At 32.2% G+C, this 25,323-nt stretch overlaps 4 protein-coding genes across 4 annotated transcripts; 2 read left to right on the forward strand and 2 right to left on the reverse strand.

The window, feature by feature from the left end:
- The first annotated feature begins 547 nt into the window (after positions 1 to 547).
- On the forward strand, positions 548 to 3,508 carry LOC132752406 (E3 ubiquitin-protein ligase TRIM71-like). Its single transcript, XM_060742726.1, has one exon. It carries the CDS (start codon positions 551 to 553, stop codon positions 2,318 to 2,320), a length of 1,770 nt encoding a protein of 589 aa, XP_060598709.1. The 5' UTR covers positions 548 to 550; the 3' UTR covers positions 2,321 to 3,508.
- A 292-nt stretch (positions 3,509 to 3,800) lies between these two features.
- On the reverse strand, positions 3,801 to 13,395 carry LOC132752407 (uncharacterized). Its single transcript, XM_060742727.1, has 6 exons — positions 13,168 to 13,395; positions 12,267 to 12,422; positions 11,404 to 11,596; positions 10,883 to 11,022; positions 4,438 to 4,582; positions 3,801 to 3,907 (listed from the first exon to the last, which is right to left on the reverse strand). The coding sequence occupies exons 2-6, from the start codon at positions 12,402 to 12,404 to the stop codon at positions 3,801 to 3,803; spliced, it is 723 nt and encodes a 240-aa protein (XP_060598710.1). The 5' UTR covers positions 12,405 to 12,422; positions 13,168 to 13,395.
- On the reverse strand, positions 13,285 to 21,143 carry LOC132752402 (uncharacterized). Its single transcript, XM_060742723.1, has 9 exons — positions 20,351 to 21,143; positions 19,590 to 19,753; positions 19,298 to 19,366; positions 18,856 to 19,080; positions 17,990 to 18,109; positions 17,119 to 17,408; positions 15,219 to 15,704; positions 14,358 to 14,569; positions 13,285 to 13,728 (listed from the first exon to the last, which is right to left on the reverse strand). Exons 1-9 carry the CDS (start codon positions 20,387 to 20,389, stop codon positions 13,285 to 13,287), a joined length of 2,049 nt encoding a protein of 682 aa, XP_060598706.1. The 5' UTR covers positions 20,390 to 21,143.
- A 3,099-nt stretch (positions 21,144 to 24,242) lies between these two features.
- LOC132752403 (uncharacterized) lies at positions 24,243 to 25,031 on the forward strand. Its single transcript, XM_060742724.1, has one exon. The coding sequence runs from the start codon at positions 24,243 to 24,245 to the stop codon at positions 25,029 to 25,031; it is 789 nt and encodes a 262-aa protein (XP_060598707.1).
- Positions 25,032 to 25,323: the final 292 nt, after the last annotated feature.

Below are 25,323 nucleotides of genomic sequence, written 5' to 3' on the forward strand. Positions count from 1 at the left end.
GGAATAACCTTGAGAGACATTTTCTGTGTCCCACCACAACTCAAACTGGATTTTTTTTCTTTGTTGGATTTGGCGTGTCAACAGCGATTTGTTTACCCTTTAAAAGTCACAGAAGCCATTAAAATGGTCCAATTGTACCAGAGCTGAAACAAACAGCTTTGCTACTGGGCTAAAACTGACCTTTTTAAATCTTGATACCCCAAATATTGAAAATGGACAACTCCCAAAATGGAAGCTAGACAAGTCAATTTGAGACATTAAGCAGGTTACCGGTATGGTATAATATTGATTTCTTTTTAGGGAATCGGTATCCTTAGCTTAAAAAGCTTTTCACAAAGTAAAAGTACAATCATGACATTTGGAAAATAAATTGTAAGAAAAGTCATTTTGTTCAATTAAAAAAAAACATTTTCATGTCCACAAAATAAAATGTATTTACAGCAAGAATTAGATAGAAAATTATTTTCTTTCAAGTTTTGTTATGCGTTATGAACATAAAGCCACCATTGAACACTTCTAGAATCTACTATTTTCTATTCTAGGTTACATTATGGCTGTGCCTGGTAAAAAGGCATCTCAGAAACTGTCATCTTCACTATCTCGAGGTGGTGCTGAAGATTTTGACATATTCTGTAAAATATGTGACAGAGATGACATCAGACTACCTGCCTTTGGTTATTGTGTGGATTGTGAGGAACATTTATGTCAATCTTGCTTTAACACTCACAGACGACCAAAACCACTACGCCATCACCAACTTCTAGATAAAGATCACATGCCACATACACAAAACCTCAGTAAGTCAATAACATCTACTTCAGGTAAAAAAAGTGGTGATTTATCAAAGCCTTGTACCAAACATATCAAAGAAGTGATCAAGTTTTACTGTCATAACCATAATACACTTATATGTAGTGTTTGTGTGATCCTTGAACACCCAACCACATCCTGCAATGTAGACTACATACCTGATATATCACGACAGTTTTTAAACAGCATGGAGTTCAAAGAAACTCTTAAAGATATTGACAAATTAACAGACAAATGTTGCCAGATTACAAAAGATTCAAAACAAAGAGTTGACATATCAACAATTTCTCTTAAAGATGCTATAGTAGAAATAGAAAACTTTAGAGAAGAGATAAACAAGAGATTAGATGAACTAGAAAAAGAAGTAAAGAATATTGCTACAACAATTCAACATACCAACAACAAAAAGTTCAAAACAACAGAAACAGTGTGTAATGACATCATCAAATCACTCCAAGCATCAACTGATACTCTAAAACATCTCAACACCAACAAGAAAACTGACCAACTATTTACTGAATTGAAAATAGCTCAGCAACTGATATTACACAATGAAAATATAACAACACAACTACCAACAACCAATGATGTTGATGAATACACTTTTGAATCCAATCCAGCAATCAAAAAACTCCTTCAGAATGAGAAATCATTGGGAACATTGATAAAAAAGGAACTAAAGAAACCACCCCAACCAAAGGATAAGGCTGCATTACAAATGAAAATGTCTACCCCTAGAAACATCAATGCTAAAACATCCTCAGATAAAGATGATTGCTGGATTACTGGTATAACTGTCTCTCCTCAGAACCAATTATTTGTAGCAGATTACAATAATAAATCAATTAAAATGATAGACATAAAAAGTGGAGCAATCAAACAACTACAGCTTGAATCAAACCCCTGGGATATCACCATGGTGACCAGAGATACACTTGCTGTTACATTACAAGTCATTAATACAATACAGTTCATTTCCTTCTCCTCAAACTCTCTCTCATTGAAAAACAAACTGAAAGTAGATGGAGAGTGCCGTGGAATAAGCCATCATCAGGGGAAACTTGCAGTCACCTTTTTATCTCCTGATAAACTCCAAATCATTGACTTGAAAGGTAATATTAAAATTACAGTTGAGAAAGATTCCAATGGTGACAGTATTTTCAGTTACCCTTGTTATGTCACCACAAACAGCCATTCAATCTATGTATCTGATACAGGCAAAAATGCAGTTATATGGTTTAATTGGCAGGGAGAGATGATAGGAAGGAATGTAGTCATTGGAAGTCCAAGGGGCATTTCACTGTTAGATGACGGGTCCTTGTTTGTGAGTGATGGCGGGAATAAATGTATATATAGAGTTAGTGGTAACTGTAAAGACAGGACAACTGTACTGGAGAATGTAGAGGGTCTTCAAGCTGTATGTTGGTGTGATGAGACCAGAACGCTATGTGTAAGTACATATACAGGTACAAAGAAGGACAATGATATAAAACTGTATAAAATGGTGTAAAACCAAGAAATGACAACTGATGCATTAAAGGATAGACAAGACACTACTATTAAGGAAGTACATCAATCAACCAGCATTCATGATCACAAAATTTAAGATTTCAGAGAAATAATTAGCAACATTATAATAATAATGGTATACAATATTGTTTCATTTTTGTTGATCTATGTATATATGCAAACTAGTAAAACATATGTTTATATGCATGCAATCATTTTTTTTTACAAAATTAAACCAGGGTTGGAGAGGGGGACTTTTCCATTGATGATTAATGATACTGTTTTCTTTTGTTTTGTCTTGTCAGATTATAAATTTCTCTTTCATTTTTCAAAAGAAAATAAAATATTTAAAATAATTAAGAGATATTTGCAGTTTAAAATATACTTTTTAAAGGTTTTAAAGTAAAATGAGTGAAATTTAGGTAGTATTATAACTTAAAATGAATTTATTTCTGACACAAGATGTTAAATCAAAATGAGTTTTTTTTGGCACATATGTTCAGAATTATTATTGAAGATAAAGCAATGATATATAACAAATTTGACCGGATTTCTGAACCCATCCTCTTTTCTATTTCATGCTGGTTTTAATTAACTTATATTTTCTTTTTCAAATATGCTTTTCTTTGATTTTGTTCATTATATAAATGTCCTTTTTTCAACTTCTACATTTAAATAGAGATGGCATAACTTATAAATATATCTATTCTGTAGTTGATGAAAACATGTTTATATTTGATCAATATAAATATATTTGAAAGACAGATCCTGTATGTTGTAATTGAGGTTGTATACCCCACTAAAGAATGCAGGACAAAACCCCACACATCAACACCACATACCTCAAAATTTTTTTAGAGTGGACACAACCCCACACTTAATTTTATAGAGTGGACAAAAACCCACACCTTCAATTTTACAAAGTGGACAAAACCCTACACCTTCAATTTTACAAAGTGGACATAACCCCTAGATCAATGAAAAATATTTATATGAAAATAACAGTTTTAAGTGTTAAATATTTTGTTATTTCATACAACACTAAATGATATTTTGTGTTTGAAACCATAAAAGATGTTGATTATGAAATAAAAAAGTTTTAGTGTTAAATGTTTTATATTTTTAAGAAATAAACAACAAATGATTTTTTAATTTGATCAATAAAAGATATTTATTATGAAATAAAAATTTATAGAGTTGACTGTTTGGTTTTTATTTGTTTTAAATATATACTTTGAAACAGTCCTGCGTAATAATAAATTTTCCCGCATAAAAATGCCCTTTACATCAACTTCAAAGGCCTAAAAACTTTGAAGAAATGTGGAGTAAAATTACCCCGACTTATGGAAGAGTCAAGGCAAAATACCAACTTTTTAAGTCATAATATACCCGACTTATGGCCGCGTATCTATGGTAGACAAGGTGGTAAACTTTGTTTAGTTTTGTTTTTTTGACAATTTGGAGGTCATTTGTTTTAAATTTCAATGACATTGCATGCAAAACTTCAACCAGGAGTTTTCTAGTTTCAGAAAGAGGCTATAATTCTGCTTTATTAATTGTTCTAAAACAGTCACATTCAAATATGAACCTGAAGTCATGTGTGAATTAACAAGTAAATACATTAACTGGTTTTTAGGATCAATCTTACATGCAAAGTTTTCGTTCAGTCAAAATCATTTTAGAAAGGTCATATCGTCGAAATGACTTAACTCTTCACATGCAAGCTGCAATAATACATTACCTAAGCAACCAGTGCAGTCTACTGTAAATTTACTTAATTTTGTGGGCCTGAAATTTTGTGGTTTTTGGTCATTTAGAAGATTTTTGTGAATTCTTAAATTCTTTTTTCCCCAAAGATAAAATGTAAATAATGTGATGCAAAATAAGCGTACAGCAGACGAAATAAAATTTCGTTGGATCTTAAATTTGTCGTCTAATCTATCCACAAAAGACACAAAAAATTAGTGCCCCACGAATAATAATGATTTACCAGTACATTGTATTCTAAGTAAAAACGTTTTTCATACTGAAACCCCTTAAGATAACAATGGACTGTTCTAAAAGTTTCCAACAGGACAAGTCCATTACACAAATATAGTAGAGACAGGGTCAAATTACCTTCATCCAGATAAGGATTATATAGATCTCCCTTGACAACCTCGTAGAACGCTTTCATCATGCCATCAAAATCTTCCCTATCAGCTGCTCTAGGTTCTAACATTACAAGTTTACGAGTTGACATCTTATTCCATGATCCTGTAAGCTGTAAATTTAAACGGCTGCGTTTCATGGAAAGTCCTTAGTCTAAAATATGTCTCAAGACCAAAACTGAGAAAGAAAATGGCCTTACTTGTGACTCCTATGTTAAGACTTTTCAATTATTTCTAAATAGCTATGCACAAATGCTGATAAACTTTTACACATAGAAAATTGAAAAGCATGGCATTGTATTTTTAACTATTCTCTGGAGAATGACTTAGATAAAAGTAAAAAAAAATATTTATTTAAAAAGTTTTAAATAAGTCCTATAGTTTGACATAAGTCCTAAGGTACACTTAGGACTTTCTGTGAAACGCAGACCAGCTCTTTTATGATCAGTTAAACAAATCTTTTACAAGAATGCTACGTAAGTTGTCATTGATTCAGTGCAAAACATTTGTACAATATATCGTTATCAGATTTCAAATATTGACAGTAAATCATTATATATAATTAATTACAATGACTTGTCTATGATTCGCTTTGATGCCTGTTTAAATGATTTCATTAAAATACATGTTCTATTCATACAATTATAGTGTGTCTTGTTTATAAACGCCCATGATGATTTCCCCTCCTCCAACAATTTTTTTTGTTTGGGTCGTCAGACCAAACAAATAATGGTAGCGAAATTTCAGACCCTGATGTTCTTATTTGCAAATGCCGAAAGTAGTCCAAACTCCTCGAAACGGTTACTTCCCTTCATATGTACATTAACGCCGAAAAATTAAGGGGAGATTACTGCGTAAAGATTGTCAAATGACAGGCGCATTAATTTTCGTAACGAAAGAATAGTTCCCGACTGGTCGAAGATTTCTAATATGGTGTAATTCCTATAGATATACATGTTTCTATTCAGCTCCATGATTATTTACTTCAGTGTCAAACAACAGGTTTACCGTGAACAAAATATATCGAAATAAATAAGGGTCACAAACTCTAATAAGAATAATATGGTATTCTTAAGGCTGTTATCTTATACCTCCCCGTGGCGAGGGGTTTACACGCTCACTTTAGAAGCGAGAGGTCCGGAGCTCAAATCCCAGTTGAGGCAACTCGTGTTGTTGTTTTTATTTATTGATTGAACTGAATTCAGGGTTGCAATTAGTCTTATAGCCAATTTACTATAGTTATAACACTGGAAACATAATTTGGTGACATTTTACAAACAAATTGGTTTTAATCTCATAACCTTAACCTTTCTGACATTCTGAGTCCCAAACAAATTCAGCGCCTTCTGTGCTTCTGTGCTTTGATTAACATCTGTCATCACTGATTTCACATTTGTACATTATTTAACAAAGCATAGTTTTAGACATGGACCACCTGCTTCTGTAAATATGTTTTGTTAATTTTCATTATTTCTATACATTTAATTAATAAAAATTATCCAATTTTTCAAATTTGTATCGAGAATTGATTGACAGAAAAATATTGATGATATAACAACATTTTCTTTATTGACTAAGTTTCCGATGTTTGTTTGGGTTTCATGTCACACCGACACAGTATAGGTCATTTGGCGACGCTCCAGCTTTACTGGTAGAGGAATAGCTCAGGTGCCCCTCCGTGCATTATTTCAGACACGAACAGGCGCCTGAGTAGAACAACCGACGTTCCGTAAGCTAGCTGGATAGCTTCCTCACATGAAAGAATCCAAAGTCCCTGTCGTGATTCGAACCCACAGCGGTGAGGGGCAAGTGGTTTGAAGTCATCGACCTTAACCACTCGGCCACGGACGCCCCAGCTTCTGATGTTGAATAAAAGAAGTTTTCTATGAAATGAAAGGAACAAGAAAAATTTCAAATATAAATAATTTCACACCAAAAATAAAACATTTCACAATCATTAAAGATCCTGTAACACATTTTTTTTCATGGTTTTATTTCATAAAAATGATGCTCAAATTAACATATTTTAAGTTCCAATAAGCATTATTTACAAAAAATATTACCGAATTTAACATTTCATGTAAATAAAGGGAAGTAATTAAAAATATTTTTTCTATAAGTTCTAAGTCAAATTTTCGAATAAGAAATGAATGCATATAATTTATTTATTAAAAATAATGTGCACAAATATTTGCAGTACACATTTTACGTATTCTTCGATGTTTGAAAATTGTTTTATTTGCATACTGATATACATATATATTTTTTTGCAAGTGTGGTATACACACAGTAACAATATCAATCACAAAACATACAGGATCTTTAATTTCACAGTTAACACGACTTTAAAATCCACAATTAGCAAATTCACATAATACAAACTTTATAGAATCAAATTTCACAGATCATTAATTCCATACAGAACGAATATTCAACAATTATTCACTAACGTGTGTTTTGCATGAAAAAAAAAAAATCTACAGTGTTCTGTAGGACGGCAGGAAACACAGGCACCATGTGGAACTTTCTATGAAATAATAAACATATATTTACATTGAATTTTGTTTTGTTTTTGTATGACATTGCACCAACAAAGTATATGTCAATTTCCAACTTTATTAGTGGAGGAAGACCCCAGGTGCCACTCTGTGTATTATTCAAGCATGATTTGGCACCCGAGTAGAACCACCGATGCTCCGTAGCTGGATAGCTTCCTGAAATGACAAAAACCCGAAGTCCTTCTTAAGATTCGAAACCACAGCAGTGAGGGGCAAGTCAACAACCTTGTCCACTCGGCCATGGACGCACCTCTGTCATGTTTTAAGGCATTAAGTCATTTAAGTGAAAATGTTGAGTGTGCATGTAAAAAAAATCATTTAGCTCAAAGTTTATATACTGTTTATATTTTACTTCACATGAGTAAACAGTTACCTAAAGGAATGGCTATAAATATCCTTCAGGATTTATCGGTTACATCCGAGTGGTGTAAGAAGTAGGACAGTCTTTATATTTAAGGCAGTTAATATATTTTATTCTAATTATTTGTCTGAATCGATCATTAGTTATAATAACTGTCAAACAATCACAATATATTGTTAATTCAGCTCAACTTGACATCAAACACAGCACGATGTCTCTTTATCTTATTTGGTTGTTAAGACAAAATGACACAAAAGTCATGATAGCATTTCATACTTCAATAGCAACAATAAGGGCATTAATTCACCAAACTTGTGAAGATTTTAAAATACATAAGCAAATTGTGTCTTTTTGGAGACCTACTCAGCAAAAAGCAGTGGCAAAATACATTGTATTAAGTTATGAAACTAAACAAAACTGTCTTAAATATATAAAGTTGAACTGTCAATGTATTTATATATTAATTTATTTTTGGCAAAAGAACTGACAGTTCCATAGGCAAAAATGCAAATGTTTACCCTTAAATGCTGCTCAAATTTTTCCAATGATTTTAAACTTCCTATTCGGCTGCCCCTCGTCTAGCCAATGAACCTAATTTTATGTGCACAAAATACATGTATCCCAAATGGTCTGACAGCATCTGTTTCAAAAAGGTAATGAATAACACTAAAGTAAGCATTTACAGTTTATTTCTACCTTAATTTTGCCAAAGTAGCAATATAATATAGAGAAGGGTTTATAGAGACCTTAACCCGACTGGGTTCAAATATTTTTTAACATCATCCAACTAAAACTTTATGTAATTGAAACATAATTTACTATAACAAAGTCATGCACTAAGTAAGTCTGGATTAAATTGCAGCAGCAGTTTTTGAAAGGTAGTCCGGACAAGTTTTGTGATGGACGGACAGACAGACGTCCTCAAATTTTGATATTTAACTGACTACTCTTTTGTTCACTCTCGGTTTCGTTTAGTTATGTAAGAGAAAAAGAAGACACGTTAGAGCTAACTGAATGCTTTGTATTCAAGAAAATTTACTGTTACCTATTGTTTCCATTGTATCTACATGTTTTACGGACATACAGACGAACGGACAGGCGACGGAGAAGTGATCCCTTTGTTGCCACTCTGTTGTATAGGCAACACAAAAAGAATTTGTTTTTTTTGCAAAGATTTGTTGAAACCATTTATTTGTTTGCTTTTCGAAAAAGTAAAAAAAGTCCACCGTTGATATAACAACTACACAGAAAACGACACAAATCCTCAGATTACAAATATCTTTCACGTATGCACCTTCAAAAATATATGTTGGCCTTACAAACAAGGGTCGCTTCCCTTACTAAATGTACACTAGATTTGAAGTAACTGTTCTTTAATATTCCTTATGGCATAAGGTATACACAGTATAAATGATGATTTGATAAAAATATATCAATTTATTCAAAATGTGATTAAGACATCGGATGAGAGAACAACATTTAAAAAAATATAACATAGAAATATATTATATTTTTTTCCAGGAGGTAAATTAGTGTAAATGCTCATTAAAACAACTATACACAGGTGAATGCTACACAGAATATATTTTAGCATTCACAATCATTAAAGAAAAAAAACTTTTTTTCCTGTTTCAACTACACATTCATGAAAATAAATCCTGTATTTATAGGGGAAAAAACTTAAATATTCTCTATTTACTCATGAACATGTTTATTGTATTATTATAACAGGTACGGTATATTAACGTACACCTGGAATATACTAAACAGGTCTTCAACTCTAATAAAAATATTTCATGATTTATAATAAGAACAAAACCTGCAAATCAATATAGCTGATATCGCCAATTAAAGATGTTTTAAAAAAGTGTTGGTCTAAAATATTGCTATGTCTAACTTACAACAAAGGAACTTATGACATTTTCTTAACTTTTAAATATTTGATATTGTCCTGATTATCTCTCTCTCTATTTTCAATCAAGTTAGGACCAATAACTACTAAAAATACTTCATAAAACAACCAATAATGCACATGCTGTATTTTCAATATAATGGGTATATTCATTTATTTACAAAGAACTTTTTAAATAAAAATTTGGCAAACTTTGCAAGTATGATTCCCGGAGTGAACCCACGGGTTTTTTAAAAAAGAAAACCAAAACTACATCTTCACAAACAATTCGAGGGGGTATTAAAAAAACTTTAAGTTTAAAATAATATCATGAATAGTATATTAAACATGCAATGGAATAATAATTATCAAATTTTCTTAATGACATGCTCAATATGTGATAAAATTAAATATCAAAAGAGTTTTTTTTACTGAGATTATGTTATAAATGGGTTTCAATAATAACCCCTTAAACTCCTTGAATGCCAAACAAGATTTTGCAAGTAGCCCACCGTCTGGTTTTAAAAAGGGAAATGTTTTTTAAAAATAAGATAAAAAATTAAAACGGCGGGGATTTTAAAAATATTTGTAAAAAAGTGGCCCTAAAAAGTCAGTTCTAGTTTAAAAAAAAAAGGTTTTTAAAAAATTTTCTTTTAAACACAAAATTTAAGGAAACCAAGGGAAAACTGGGCCAATTTTAAAAAAGTTTTAAGGGGCAGAAAAATTTCCCGGACTTTTTTTCCAAAAAATCATAGTCCTTTTTTTGTCGGGAAAAATAGAAAGGCCACCAGCGGGCCCAAAAAGAAAAGATTTAATTTGGAAAGGGGTTTAATTTCTTTAACTTTAAAACCCTTTAGCCCCCTTAAATGCCCCCGGGAACCCAAATTTTCTAAAAATAATAAAGTTATAATTAAAATTTAATTTTGTTTTTATTTTTTAAAAATTTTTTTAAAAAACATAAAAAGGACAGTCTTTTTTTTGGTTTTAATTTTGGTTTTTTAAGTGAAACACTTTTTTTTCAGGTTTTAAGGTTTCTTTTTTAAGTTTAAAATATAAAAAAAAGGAAAAAAACCCTTAAAAAGGGGGAAAAGACCTTAGGGGGCCCCTTTTGTACTTTTATTTCAGGCCAAAAAAAGGGCACACAATTTTAGAACTTTTCACTTTCCCTTAAAAAGATGGGGGATGTGGGGTGTACTTTTTCCACTGGGGACTAGAAAAACCCTTTTAACCCTTAAATATTTAATAATTTTTGCGGCTTTGGGTTTTTGTTTTGGGGTTGTTTTTTTGGGTTTTTTTTTAATTTGGGGCCCCAAAACCACTTTGGGGTCATGGAATTTTCCAGTTTTTACTGGTGGGGGAAAAGCCCTCGGGGCATCCCCTTCCGGGGCTTTCTTTTCCCAACAAAAAATTAAAACAGGCACATAAGTAGAACCACCACCGGCACTCCATCGGCTATCTCAATAACTTCCAAACATTAGATCTATGTCAATTCGTATCACACTTAAACTAAAAAGGTATAAAATTATAAAGAATGTTGTCAAAAAAACAAGATTTTGCCCAGTGAGGATTTTGTTTTTAATTTTGATATAAAAAAGACAAGTACCTGTCCAGCTGTATATTGCGAGGAAGAATCTGCCAGCAGAACTCTAGCTCCAATCACTGTATCATTCTTACATTGTCTACATTGTAAATACTGTATACAACATCCTAATGTCTCGTCATATACACTGTTCAACAATAAACCTGCAAAACAAAAATATGTATACAGTAAATTTTGATAGTAAAGACTAGCTTTGGGAAATAAGAATATTAAATGTTGTTTTCTGATTCAGCAGAACTGGTTTGTTTTGTAAATAGAAACTTAAGTCTCGTAAGATAGCTGGATAGCTTCCTCACAAAGAATCTTAAGTCTGTATTTGAACCCTTTGGCGCGAATGGAAAGCACTTTGATGTCAATGACCTCAACCACAACGGAGACCCTTACAGTTGTGTTCAATCTTCTCTGTGTTCAAACTTCAACAATAAAGGTATTTGAAAAATCCTTTTCATTCGAAGAACAGTTTAAAATTCAAATGCAAGGTTACTTTTTATAATTAATTAGACAAGCAAATACACGTTAATAACCTTTGTTATTTGTTTCAGAATCAACTGTTTGTAATTGGCAATCCTTGGTCTTCATGTTGGGAAAATATATCAGCTCTGTGTTCTTCTTGAAAACACAAGACAAAAATTCTGGATGTTTTTTCTGCTTCTCATATTGACCTAGTGGTAACAACTGTTTACCACATTTTATGCATGATAAACACTGGTTTCTGGCCTGAAAGATAGGAAATGAAGCACAAAATTTATAGCAATAGAAAAACTGTTATAAAACGTTAATTTAACATATAGAAGGTTGTTTGGCTTTTTTTAAAAATACAAATGTATTCTTCTTCTTCTGCAGGTAGAGGTAGGAAAAGGAAAATATCTCTTTATGCACTATTCACTTCCTTGGGCTCTTTTAACCATTTTTAATTGCAGAAGCCCCTAGACACACCTATGTGCTTTATTGTTTATTAGGGCACCAGTCAGTAATAGTAGAGAAAGAAGACCTTCAGCATGCTAGATGAAAAGAGACTTCTTTTTCACACGAAAAAACTTCACCTGGCAAAATTCTAAGCAACAAATCAACCACTGCAAGTGACAATCTTCCCCTCTTCTACACACTACTTGACATGTACTGTATAAGTGGTAAAGTTAGCTAGATGGAAATATTGGCGAATTTTGCGAATTGACGAAAAATCGCTCAAATTTACTCTAGCATAAATATCAATCAACCTGTCATAAAATGCTACACTTGCACGATTCGCTAATATTTCCACACGCGAAAATTCTTGAATTTTTAATTCGCTAGCTTTTTGACACACAGAAATATCTACTTTATAAAGTTATTCATTAAGTGAAAGTAAAGAATTTACTATTATATCTTCATGCATTAAGAATTTTACCTTATTTTCTTTTTCATCAGTGTTTTCATTATCATCGTATGTGACACCTTTTCTGGACCGCTTTGACCACTCTTGAAATTTACTTGTTGATTTACGTTTCCTTCCACCCACGTCTTCTGGTATTGAGAAACTCCTCATCCGAATTCACATCATTACCTTTATAAAGACAAACAATTGCAAAATATATGTAACAATAAGAGAAGAACAATGTTGATGAAGACCATAAGCATAGCTAATTTCTTTTGGAAAATTTCACATTTTATATCAATTATGCTACTTTGTACCAGGACATTGTTCTAACCAACCTTCGCAGCTCAAAACAGTTCACTATCTATGGGAAAAGATGTGCAAGCGGCTGGATAGCTCAGTTGGTAAAGCAGCAGAGTGGTATTCTGAAGGTCCCTTTCTAGTTGCACATTTTTCTCACCATGCAATAGTTTTTTCTCATATAATTGGGAAGAGGCATCCGTATCTTGATTTTGGGGAAAATTATCACTAAAATTGCTAATTTGGGAAGTAAAGAGGTTGGTTTAAGTAGAGATTTTGGATCAAAGAAAAACTTCCTTTGGAAAAAGGCCTTGTATAAGCTACTGTTATAAAGTTGAAAAATCACTGCCCTGTAACATGACTTTACACAACATTATTGTCTACAACTGTTCAAACTGAAAAACATATTAAAAATTTAATGTTTTTAGGCATTTGAAACTCAGTGGAGTTCCTTTAAGAACAAAGAACATTGGTACTTTTGCCTTTTTATTTTAAGGGCAATGTATATGTACAATAATGTTGATTCTAGATAGCTTTCCTAAAAGATTATTTCAATATTTCAAACATTTTGTATGAAATTTAGTGATTTAAGATTTATATACATGTAAAATAAAAACATGAATAAAATAATCACCTGAAGCCGATTCTCCATCTAATAATTCCTCAACAACATTCTTTTTATCTTTTGTTTCTTGTAGAACATCACCTGACTTCTTTCTACCCTGTTTAACTTTATCTACCACTGACATATCTACCTTCCCTCTTGTTGTAGACTTAATCCTTCCTCCACCTTTACTCTCTTCTTTAAAATCATCAGCATTATCTTTTTAACATCATTTACTTCATTAATATTAATTTCTCCATCAATATTACTATCTCCATCTTTTGATGTTCCCTTACAGTCGTCAATCTGAGATTTTAGTGTTTTTGTAGAAAGCGAATCCTTTTTTTTGAAAATTGGTTTCTTCTTCATGCTATGTTCTTTATCTAATTCAGCAAGGTTATTTATTTTAATTACACTGTCAGGAGCTGGTCCATCAGTCTGGCCATCTTCAAAGAGTACAGGTGATGTACATGCAGGCTGTACCTGTCTAGATGTTGATGTAGTTTGAGGATTGTGTGAAGTTTTTGACATAGTTTGTGGGAGACTACCTGGCTCTATTTTCACAGAGTCAATAGTTTCTGTTTTGATTTCCTAAAAACAGTAACACTATCTTAACAAAAATTGACATGTTTTTCTTTTGATAAATCCTCTTACACACAGAATAAAAATATTATTTAACAGTCTTCAAGGGTATAATCCTGCTGTTAACAAGAGCACCACAACAGTGGGGCAGTATGTACACCTGTGTGTTTTTATATTTTATGCAAGCATTAATGTTTATTGACAGACAGGAATGGCGATATATAAAAGGAGCCCTTTAACCACTACAATCTATACATTTATTTCTAGGCCTAACACTTTCATTCATTTTTATTAGGCTTTATGTAATGTAGTAATTTTTTGTCTACAACAGGAGGAACACAAAAGCTGAGTAGAACCATCAATCTTGCATTGCTTTAAGAGTCATGATTAGTTAATATTGTATGAGACAAAAACAACACCACAATGTTGTTATCCTCAGTATTTTTCATAATCAGTCAATTATACTTCATAGAGATAAGTGTAAGTAAATCATTGCAACAAATCTAAACGTAATATATGTATGACAATTTGATATTTGATCTGCAGCTTTTAATTTTTCAGCAGAAAAAGCTCTTACATATTCAAAATTCATTTGATCTAAATATTTCTGGAATTCATTCATGTGATTAATTAAAAACCTGTTCAGATTGTCTCTGAGGTGTAACAGCTGCCACTGGGACTTTAGCTGGGGTTTTTGGAAGCTGGCAAAATTTTAGGAACTTGTTCTGAGTTTCTGGATCTCCTGTAGAAGAATCAGGCACTACCACTTCCTGTTCTACTTTGACTGGTTTTTTGTCCCGCTCTGTTTTGACTGGATCTAGTGTTTTAACTAGTCTGTCATCAGTTTTCTCTGGAAATAACATCAGTACATCAACAAATGTTAACAAATACCTCATGTCAGTCCAATTAAATAATATATTGAAGATATCATCATTTCTTATAAGGTATTGTACAATAAGTGTTTGAATTTACACTTTGTGGCACTTGTTTTAGCTTTGAAAAATAGGTAACATACGCCCCTTAATAACATAACAAAGACTTTTAACTTATCTCAAATGAAAAAAACACAATGCGCACACATCCATAAAAGTCTAGTTTAGACATTAAATATATTTTTATTCCAAAACCACATTCAAATTTACTATCCAACTTAAGAGGACAGAAAAGACAATAGTTTTTTTTTCGTTGCAATATTTGAACCTATATAAAGGAGTAAAATTCATTTGCTACAATTATTTATTACCAGACAAAACGGTAAAAACAAATTTTCAGAGGAGGCTGGAGAATACAGATCCAAATGCAAATTTGCCTGTAACAGGTAGATAAATCTTTGAAAAAAACAGTGTATTATTACCAAAACTAAACATAGGTATTGCTGGTATACATGCCAGCAAAATATGTCTAAAGTCACACCTACAGTCTTAAAGTACTCATAATAACACAAAATCAGATATCTTGAGTGTACATATTACATAAAAAATCAAATTACATGTAATTACCTGCTTCAATTTTCTTTTCCGTGTTAGGTTTAGATTTTCCTTTTTTGTTTGGTTCAATAAAGAATGCCCTCTCATTTGTCTCCCCTTTATTAACAACAACATAGTAGGCCTGATTTCGTGGAGCTTGACTTGAACTAACAAATTTCTTCAGTTGTTCTTCTGCACTAAGTGTGCTTGACCCAAGAGTGAACACTATATCTGCTTTCTTTTCTTCTTTAGACACATTTTCTGATTTTATACCATCTGTGGAATTTGTTTTGTCCAGCTGATTACCTCCCCTGAAATCAGATTTTAGACTGGTTCCCGGAATAGTGGCAGACTGTGGCAAGTTGGTTCCCTGCACCGGAAGTTGGGGCATTGTCAGTAAAATAGTTTGATGCTGACTGGTTCCAGGCATGTTCAACACCACTTGTTGACCTGCAGCTTGTGTTAAGGGTACAATCGGAGGAACCATTGATGGCATCTGGGCGGGCATCTGCTGATTGCCTAAATCACATAAAACAGCAAATAATAAGATTCATGTTTTTTTTAAATATTCAATAAAAATCTGAATATTCTGAAAATATCTTGTGTATATACATGTACTAGAAGGTTTCAGAAGCATTAACTACTAAATAACATTTTTATGCAAAATTTTCTTGTATCTAGAAAAAAAGAAAAACTTAAAAAGAACTTTTATTTAAACTCTAAAGACACAAAATTTTGATTTCTTACATAGATCAGCTGAGGCACATTAAACAGAAAGATTTGCAAACAAGAGGGCCATGATGGCCCTGAGGTCGCTCACCTGTATATAAGCCCCCAGGGCGGGGCCAATTTTTACCCAAGGGCTTTTATTTGAACAAACTTGGTAGGCATCCATTTGAAGATGTTTCATGATAACTATCTAAGCTCTAGCTCTTAGAATATTTTTTTTTAGTTTTTACTATACACATATAGGGAAAAACAATGACCACCTCTGGGCGGGGCCAATTTTGTCCCCAAGGCTTTCATTTGAACAAACATGGTAGACACTCACTAGAAGATAATTCATGCTTAATATTTAAATTCTAGCTCTTTGGGTTTTTTAACAGAAGATTTTTTTAAGTTTTTTACTTTATACATATAAGGAAAATCAATGATCCCCGGGCAGAGCAAATTTTAACCCCAGGGCCCTTATTTGAACAAAAATGGTAGACACCCATTAGAAGATGTTTCATGCTAAATATCTTAGCTCTAGCTCTAAAGGTTTTTTAAAAGAAGATTTTACTATAGTTTTTACTATACACATAAAGAGAAACCAATAACCCCCTTGGGTGGGGCCAATTTTGACCCCAGGGCTTTTATTTGAACAAACATGCTAAGCTCTAGCTATTTTGGTTTTTTAAAAGATTTTTTTTAGTTTTAACTATATACAAATAAGGAAAATCAATGACCTCCCAGGGCAGGGCCAATTTTGACCCCAGGGCTTTTATTTGAATAAACTTGGTAGACACCCACTAGAAGATGTTTCATGCTTAATAGCTAAGCTCCAGCTCTTACGGTTTTCTAGAAAAAGATATTTTAAGTTTTTTCTTTCGGTTGCCATGGCAACCAGAATTCTGCATGGAATTAAATTCTTTGAACAAAGTTTTAAAGGTGACCATCAAAGGAACATTTCTGTGAAGTTTGGATGAAATTGGCTTAGTGGTTTATGAGGAGATGTCATTTAAAGAAAAAGTTTACGGACGGACAGATGCCGGACGGACGGACGCCGGACGAAAAGCAATCACAAAAGCTCACCCTGTCACTTTGTTTAATTTTCAAAGATAAATTACTGCTATTTTTAATGGGAATCAAATAATGTAAACTAATTTTTGTCATTTTCAATAATTCAAGTTCATGATATAATAAACTCAATGATTTACTTCTGATCATTTACCTCCATGTTTGTTTGGTTCTATAAGAAATGTTTGTTCACTCGATGTCCCTTGGTTTACAATAATGTAATATGGCTGATCTTTTGGTCCTGTCCCTGAATTAATCACATTCAGAATATGCTGCTGTATATTAAGGGAGGTTACTCCTGTAAGCACCTGTTGCTGTATTGTAGGGGAAGTAACTCCAGGAAACACTGGAACAGATGGGCTTGTTATTGATCTTCTCTTGCTTGAGGTTTCAGGAGTTCTAAATAGATTTTGCAAATCTGGAGACTGACTCAATGGTGGACTTCTGTAATTAAAATAAACAATTCATAATAAAATAACTAAACAAATAATAATAAAATAACATAATAAACTTAAAAAGCTGTGTAATCTTCAAAAAAATACTTTCAAAGGCTGTATAAGCAAGTAATTAAAAGTTTGGCACTAGTGACCTTGACCTAAGTGTCCACTTGCTCCACCGAAAATGTAGGTAAAAGGAATCTGTTAAAGGAATCTACCAACAAATATTAAAAGAAATTGGTCAATAAACAAGATTTTATTTGAGCAGAAATGTAAAAATCTATTTTAAGCATGAATGACCTTGACCTCAGTGACTCTCTACTACACCGTAAGTAAGAGACTACCAAATTGTATTGTATATTCAAGCAGTCTGGCCAAACTAAATATAACTAAAAGCTCAATCTCAGCCTGGTGATTATGAAATTTTAACAGAATTGTTAGATCCTTTCATGTGAGGAAGCAATCTAGCTAGCTTACAGAAGATCTTAGATTCTATTCATGTATCCAACTTTGCCTGAAATTATGGATGTAGAAGCATCTAAGGTCTTCCGTAGTCTTAAACTACAACAAACATAACAAAATACTTACGTGAAATAAGGTGAAGCCTGTATAGTAGTATTCAAGTATGAATTATCTAGTGAATGTCTCTTATAAACAGAATCTCTTCTGTCGTCACATGGTGTACAGGGAATAAATGATGTGTCTGGACTGTAAATAATCAATTAAATCTTTTCACCATAGAGATATGTTTAGACATACAATGTATGTACACCAATGATATGCATATAATTCGTCACATTAGTTCAGTAACAAGTTCTGTCCTTCTAAAATTAATAGGAGTTAACCAGTTATTGCACTAAGTTGACAATAGCTTCTCTTACCAAACGTTATCTTGTCCATCTTTCAACCTGGGAAAAACCATTCAATATCTTTTTAAAAAAGATTTCAAAATAATTTCTTACTAAGTGGTAAACAATGCATACACTCATCAGTGCCAGCCGATCTTAGTCTGCACTGGTCGCACGCATATAAATACAGATACATTAAATATAATCATAACAAAACTTAATATTAACCACAAATAAAGAAAATGAATTTTTTTTCAATCAGAAGCATTTCATATCCATATGAAACGTGAACTAAATTAACAATTTCCAGGATGTTTGGATCAAAACAGTAGCCAATAAACTGTTAACAAGATTTTTTCTATTTATGCTCCTGTGACCTAGTTTTTTATCCGAGATGACCCATGTTCGAACTGATGCGAGCAATTACCTTGACAAGCATCCTGACAAAGTTTGATGATGATTTAGTCAAAAATGTGACCACTAGAGTGTTAACGAACAAATGTGGACGGACGACAGACGATGTCCGACAGACATTCAGCAATACTAAAATCCTAAACTATTTCAAGAAAGGTTCAATATAATAATCTGGTATATACATATACTGACCTAACTTTGGGCATTTCTTTGATCATTTTCTCAGTAAAGTTTGACATGGACGTGAGAAAGTCGGAGAACACATTAAATGTCTGTACCTTGGATCTTACCCATCTTGACAAACCTGTTAATACACATAAAATATACAATGTAACTAGATAATTATGATTAAAAATCCCCTTAATATCTTTGTATACTTGACAAAATAACATTAAATTTTTGTTTTTTCCTGGTCTTCTAAATAATGGAGACAATAATAAGTGTAACATGGTCAATGTATTTCAGGACTGTGAATCATTTGTATTTAGAAGAAAGAAGGCAACACCAAGAATCTGGACTTTGTAAATTATCTGGACTAGACAACAAATTGAATCCTTAAAGAGGAAAATTGTTTGAACTTGACAATATGCCAGATTACAGAGTATATGGATTAGGAAGTCTTTACTGTACTTACTCTTGCAATATTTTTTTTGTTCTTTTTACAAATCTATCATCAACTATGATCAAGGCTCCCCAGTCTTTTCTGTAAGATAAACAAAACATTCTTACATAACACAACCATAATTTTAATTTTCTGTGGAGAATAAAAGTATTTCTTTTATAACTGAGATATAGGTCAATGCGAAAAATCAAAATAACATTTAATATTTCTAAAATTGAATAAACTTCAAAAGTATCCCAATCTATATTTATACCTACCAAACATTTTTAAATATTATAATTTTATTAAGTTTGTATGAACTTACCTGTGTCTTATACACCTTCCTAGAGCCTGGTTTAAGGCCCTAAATGCCTGGATTTCATACCAGTCACCTCCACTTAGAAGTCCTCTATCAATCTTATGTTTGTCGTTGTACTCTCTTTTAAGTTTCACCTGGACATCTTTAAAGCTCGGATAAGGTATACCTACCTGTAAACAATAAACCAATATTAAAGCTAGGACTTAGTATTGCAATTTATCAATAGATAAACATATACCAACATTAAAGCTAGGATAAGGTATACCAACCTGTAAATAGATAAACATATAGCAATATTGAAATACGGTATACCAACCTGTCAACAGATAAACATATACCAACATTAAAGCTAGGATAAGGTATACCAACCTGTAAATAGATAAACATATAGCAATATTGAAATACGTTATACCAACCTGTCAACAGATAAACCTGTACCAATAGTGAAGCTAGGATATGGTATTCCAACCTATAAACAGATACATCTGAGGTTAAAAAGTATTAAGACTGCCCCTCTACTGTTTAAATCATTTTATTCACATAATTAATTATAAGTTCGGAGCTGCTCTCGGATGCCTGGCTCCTGGAATTTGTTTAAACTACGTAATGATTCCTTATTTAAAAACCTACAAAGTAGCTTAAGCAACAAACTCATGACTTATTTTATTCCTTTTTATTCAAGAAATATGAACCTAATTGGACCGAAGATTACATAATATAATTTTTAATGTTATTAATGTTATTGCAGATAATAAAGAAAACCTTACTGTTATGACAGCTCTGGCATTGTCATCAGCAAAATCCATCCCCTCACTAACTTTACCTCGGCATACAGCAAAGAAAAGAGCGCCATCTATCTCTGAGTCATCATCATTACACTCAGCTATAATGTGTATCAAAATATATTATATTATCTTTACTGCTCTCTTTCCACCTATAAATTCTTCACAGAAGTAAAACTCAATTTCCTTCATTTAGTTCAAAACATACAGAATGGACACAAAATTGAAAAAAGACAGACAGACAGACAGACAGACAAACACTATTTCTGAGTATACACTGTGTATTTTTTTACTTTGATCTTCTTTGATCACTTAAAACCCCTTAAGCAACCACCTTCCACGACAATAAACAATTTTTCCTTTACAAATACATGTACAGTCTGTCAGAAAAAAATATGGACATTCATCCTATAAAGTTACCTAGCGCTGGTGGACAAACCATTTGGTGTACATGTAACATTAAATGCTCACATTTTTCCTGCATACAATTAGCACATTTGGCCTGAGAAACAAATAATATTTTACTTTTTTAGATAGGGCAAAAATGATTTTGATAATATTCAAAATAGGTTTTAGAACATGTAAGATGTTTGTTACCTAAAGAAAGTAGTGCTAAATGTGAAGATATTTGTCATAAAATTAGCCAAATGATAATAAAGTAGTATTTTGACTTCCAAACAAAATACTAATCCACTATAACTGTACTAATTGCCAAAAAGCAACAGAACAAAACTATAGTTCTGGTAACTGGTTACTCTTTGAAAATTATAAAAGAACACCAAATATAAAAAAAAACTTTTCAGAAATAAAAAAAAACACTAAAACATGTGAATGGCATAATAGGCCTTTAATAATATAGTTACAGTTATAGCAGTTTGAAGCAGTCAATAGCTCATTGATTAACACTGAGGAAAGAACTAGCTCTACTTCTAAAATTATTATAAAATCACACATTTTTTTACATTAATCATGTGTTCTCAATAAATAGTATAATTTATCATGTTTCGCGATGCTCTTCAGTGTACATGTTCAATTATCAACGGATATCTTATGACTATCACAAATTAAACATGAATTTATCTTTCAAAGTTTAAATACCATCTGATAGAAGGGAGTTCATTTGTTGAATAAGGACATAAATCTTGTACATTTACTACATTTACAGTTACCTTGTTGGCTGGATAAAATCGACAGTAAGTAACTTTATTCAATATATTTGTTTTAAAATTTATAATAGGGGGACAAAAAAGGGGGGGGGGGATGGGCAGGGGTAAGATTGGAAAGATAATTTACTCTGACAAAGTTAATATTTAGTGATTTTTAAAGTTTATAAAGGTAACAGTTTATACATGCTGCTAAACTACATGTATGAATTTATTTAAAAAAAGGAATTTTCTTAACCTTTAAAGTTAAAGTTGCCTTCAGATTTTGTAAAGATTAAGCTAGTCGTTTTTCGATAAATCCTTTCATATAATTGTCACATTAAAAGAATTTAAATGGAAAATGAAATCTTTCAACAAAAAAATACATAAACAATAAGGAAACCCCTTGATACTCTAATCTTCTAGTCCACACCTTATAATTCAATGAGTAAAGGGGGCAATTCATTTCCTGACGAGAAACGAATGTCACTGTTGGTTATAAATAGCTCTTGGGAAGCTGCTTTGAAGTAGGCTTAACAGTGATATGTTCCAAGACAAAAATTATTGAAATATATAGTTTAAAACAATACAGAATTGTTTTTCCAATAGAAAATAAAAGCTGAAGGCCGCTTTAATCCAAGAACATAAGCAACTGACAGTCTTTCACATAGCAACAGTTTATTTTTTAAATTACTGTAAGGATCTGACATTCTAGCATAATTCTGAAATGTACAACAGAATTTGAAATCCAAGTAACATTGTAAAATCCTATAGCTTCAACAAGGAAAGATTCACTTACCTGATTGATCTGAAGGATCACTGTATTGACACTTATTGACTTTGCAATTTAAGCTGATAAAAATGTTAAACTTACCTTATTTTATGGCAGAAAACTGATTTTCTCTTTACATTTTCTGTGTAGCAGACGTCCAAGGACAGACATCTTTGAAATCTGTCACTTCATATTTTATATTGAAGATTTCTTATTGTTAATATCAATTCCAGTCAAATTCAATTCAAGAAAGTAATTTATGTAAAGTTTATTATTGATTAAGGTCAGAAATCCTTAAGTATTCACTACATATTTTTGTATATTAACGATTTTCGTATGAAGATTTTATATGAGATTTCAATATTGCCGCCATTGAAATCCATGATTATCCGGCCGTCTGTCCATTGGAGGATTTCCGGATTTCTGGTGTTTCATAGGTGGATTTCAAACACAGAACCTTATAAAAGTCAGAATCCAACCAATGTTGTCACTTCGGTCTTGACCTCCAAGTAATGTTAATAAAGTTTTAAAACCGCCAAAGTTCAAATTCAGTAAACATCTTACAAAGGTCATTGGTATCCAAACTTGTAAGTTTGCATGTATTTAATCCAAAATTAGTAACTCACTAAACACTGTTGTTGCCGAAATACTTGTTATAAACTTAGAAAACTGTATAAGAGTTGTATTTATTTTTCCCATCCTGACATACGATTACATTACCCTACTAAATTTCCATTGTTATGCAGATATATGAAAATGTATTTGAATACAAAAATAATACAATTGAGAGAATCACTTTTTTGTCAGATAATTAGTCAGCTTTTATCAGTACATTGAAAAAATCTTTTTGATTATATCTTGATTTTTAAAAACTTATTCTAAAATTAAAGAAGATCAGACTTCACGGTGACTGCTCAATATTATATAATGATAATTAATTTTTGTATTCAGAGTGATTATGGCTGTGCCTGGTAAAAAGTCATCTCAAATACTGTCATCTACACTATCTCACGGTGGTGCTGAAGATTTTGACATTTTCTGTGAACAATGTGACAGAGATGACATCAGACTACCTGCCTTTGGTTACTGTGTGGATTGTGAGGAACATTTATGCCAAACTTGCTTAAACCCACGACGACGAAAATCACTTACGCCACCAACCAACTACTTAAATAAAGATCACATTCCGAACATAAACAAACCCAAATAATTCTCTAAATCAATACTTTACGGGTCCACAGGAATGGTAATTTAATCAAAAACTTGTACCAAACATATCTAAAAGAGTGATCAAGTTCTATTGTCATGACCCATTGAACGGCAACTTAATAATGTAGTGTATTGGTGACCTTGAACATCCCAACAAACATCCCTGCCCATGTAAACTACATACCTGAAATATCGGACATGACTTTACGACAAGCACTGATTCAAAGAAAACTCTAAAAAGAATATTAATAAAATTACAGACAATGTTTCGCCGGATCCAAATAGATTTGAAAACAAAGAGTTGCTAATCACAACTCTCTGAAAGATTACTATAACGCAGAGATAGAGAACTTCAGGACAGAGATAAACAAGAGATTAGATGAACTAGAAAAGGAGTTAAAGGATGCTGCTACAACAATTCAACATGACAACAACAAAAGTTGAAAACAACAGAAACAGCCTGTGATGACATCAAACAAATCACTCCAAGCATCAGCTGACACTCTAAAACATCTCAACACCAACATAGAAAACTGACCAACTGTTTACTGAATTGAAAATAGCTCACAACTGATTTTACACAATGAAAAATAACAAAACAACTACCAACAATAAATGATGTTAATGAATACACTTTTGAACCAAATCCAGCAATCAAAAAACTCCTTCAGAATGAGAAATCATTAGGAACATTGATAAAAAGGAACTAAAGAAACCAGCTCAACCAAAGAATAAGTCTGCATTACCAATGAAAATGTCTACCCCTAGAAACATCAATGTTAAAACATCCTCAGATGAAAATGATTGCTGGATAACTGGTATAACTGTATCTCCTCAGAACCAATTATTTGTAGCAGATTACAATAATCTATCAATTAAAATGATAGACACAAACAGTGGAACAATTAAACAACAACAGCTTGAATCAAACCCCTGGGATATCACCATAATGACCAGAGATACACTTGCTGTTACAATACCAGACATTGAAACAATACAGTTCATTTCCTTCTCCTCAAACTCTTTCTCATTGAAACACAAACTGAAAGTAGATGGACAGTGCCATGGAATAAGCCATCATCAGGGGAAACTTGCCGTCACCTTCTTATTTCCTGATAAACTCCAAATCATAGACTTGAAAGGTAATATTCAAATTACAGTTGAGAAAGATTCCGATGGTGACAGTATTTTCAGTGACTCTTGTTATGTTACCACAAACAGCCATTCAATCTATGTATCTGAAAGCGTCAAGAATGCAGTTATATGGTTTAACTGGCAGGGAGAGATGATAGGAAGATATGTAACCACTGGGCGACCATATGGTATTTCACTGTTAGATGACGGGTCCATCTTTGTGAGTGATAACAAGGCTGAATGTATATATAGAGTGAGTGGTGATTGTAAAGACAGGACAATTATACTGGAGAATGTAGATGGTCATCGAGCTGTATGTTGGAGTGCTGAGACCAGTACACTTTATTTAAGTACAGACAGCGACAATACAGAGAGTAACAATATTATCAAAATGTATAAAATGATGTAGAACCAAGAAATGGTTATCAATGTGAAAATAACAAAACATAAACAGTTGTAATTATATGTTAAATGATATGTATATATGCACACAAGTAAAATATATGTTTATACAATGTATGCATGCAATTATTTTTTTTTTACAAAATTTAACCAGGGCTTTTTTCCATTGATGATTTATGATACTGTTTTCTTTTGTTTTGTCTTATCAGATTATAAATTTCTCTTTCATTTTTCAAAAGAAAATAAAATATTTAAAATAATAAAGAGATATTTGCAGTTTAAAATATACTTTTTAAAGG

Source organism: Ruditapes philippinarum, unplaced genomic scaffold (assembly GCF_026571515.1).
Source record: "Ruditapes philippinarum isolate M1 unplaced genomic scaffold, ASM2657151v2 ctg15254_1_1_1_1, whole genome shotgun sequence".
NCBI lineage: Eukaryota > Metazoa > Mollusca > Bivalvia > Venerida > Veneridae > Ruditapes > Ruditapes philippinarum.

Coding starts and splice junctions, on each gene's coding strand:
- LOC132752406 (XM_060742726.1), top strand. CDS start 551: ATGGCTGTGCCTGGTAAAAAGGCATCTCAGAAACTGTCATCTTCACTA.
- LOC132752407 (XM_060742727.1), bottom strand. CDS start 12,404: ATGAGGAGTTTCTCAATACCAGAAGACGTGGGTGGAAGGAAACGTAAA. Junction 11,597..12,266: donor CTGATGAAAAAGAAAATAAG/GTAAAATTCTTA, acceptor CCTATCTTTCAG/GCCAGAAACCAGTGTTTATC. Junction 4,583..10,882: donor CGCAATATACAGCTGGACAG/GTACTTGTCTTT, acceptor TTAAATTTACAG/CTTACAGGATCATGGAATAA.
- LOC132752402 (XM_060742723.1), bottom strand. CDS start 20,389: ATGGATTTTGCTGATGACAATGCCAGAGCTGTCATAACA. Junction 17,409..17,989: donor CAGGCTTCACCTTATTTCAC/GTAAGTATTTTG, acceptor TTTTAATTACAG/AAGTCCACCATTGAGTCAGT. Junction 14,570..15,218: donor GGAAAAGAAAATTGAAGCAG/GTAATTACATGT, acceptor TGTTATTTCCAG/AGAAAACTGATGACAGACTA.
- LOC132752403 (XM_060742724.1), top strand. CDS start 24,243: ATGTCTACCCCTAGAAACATCAATGTTAAAACATCCTCAGATGAAAAT.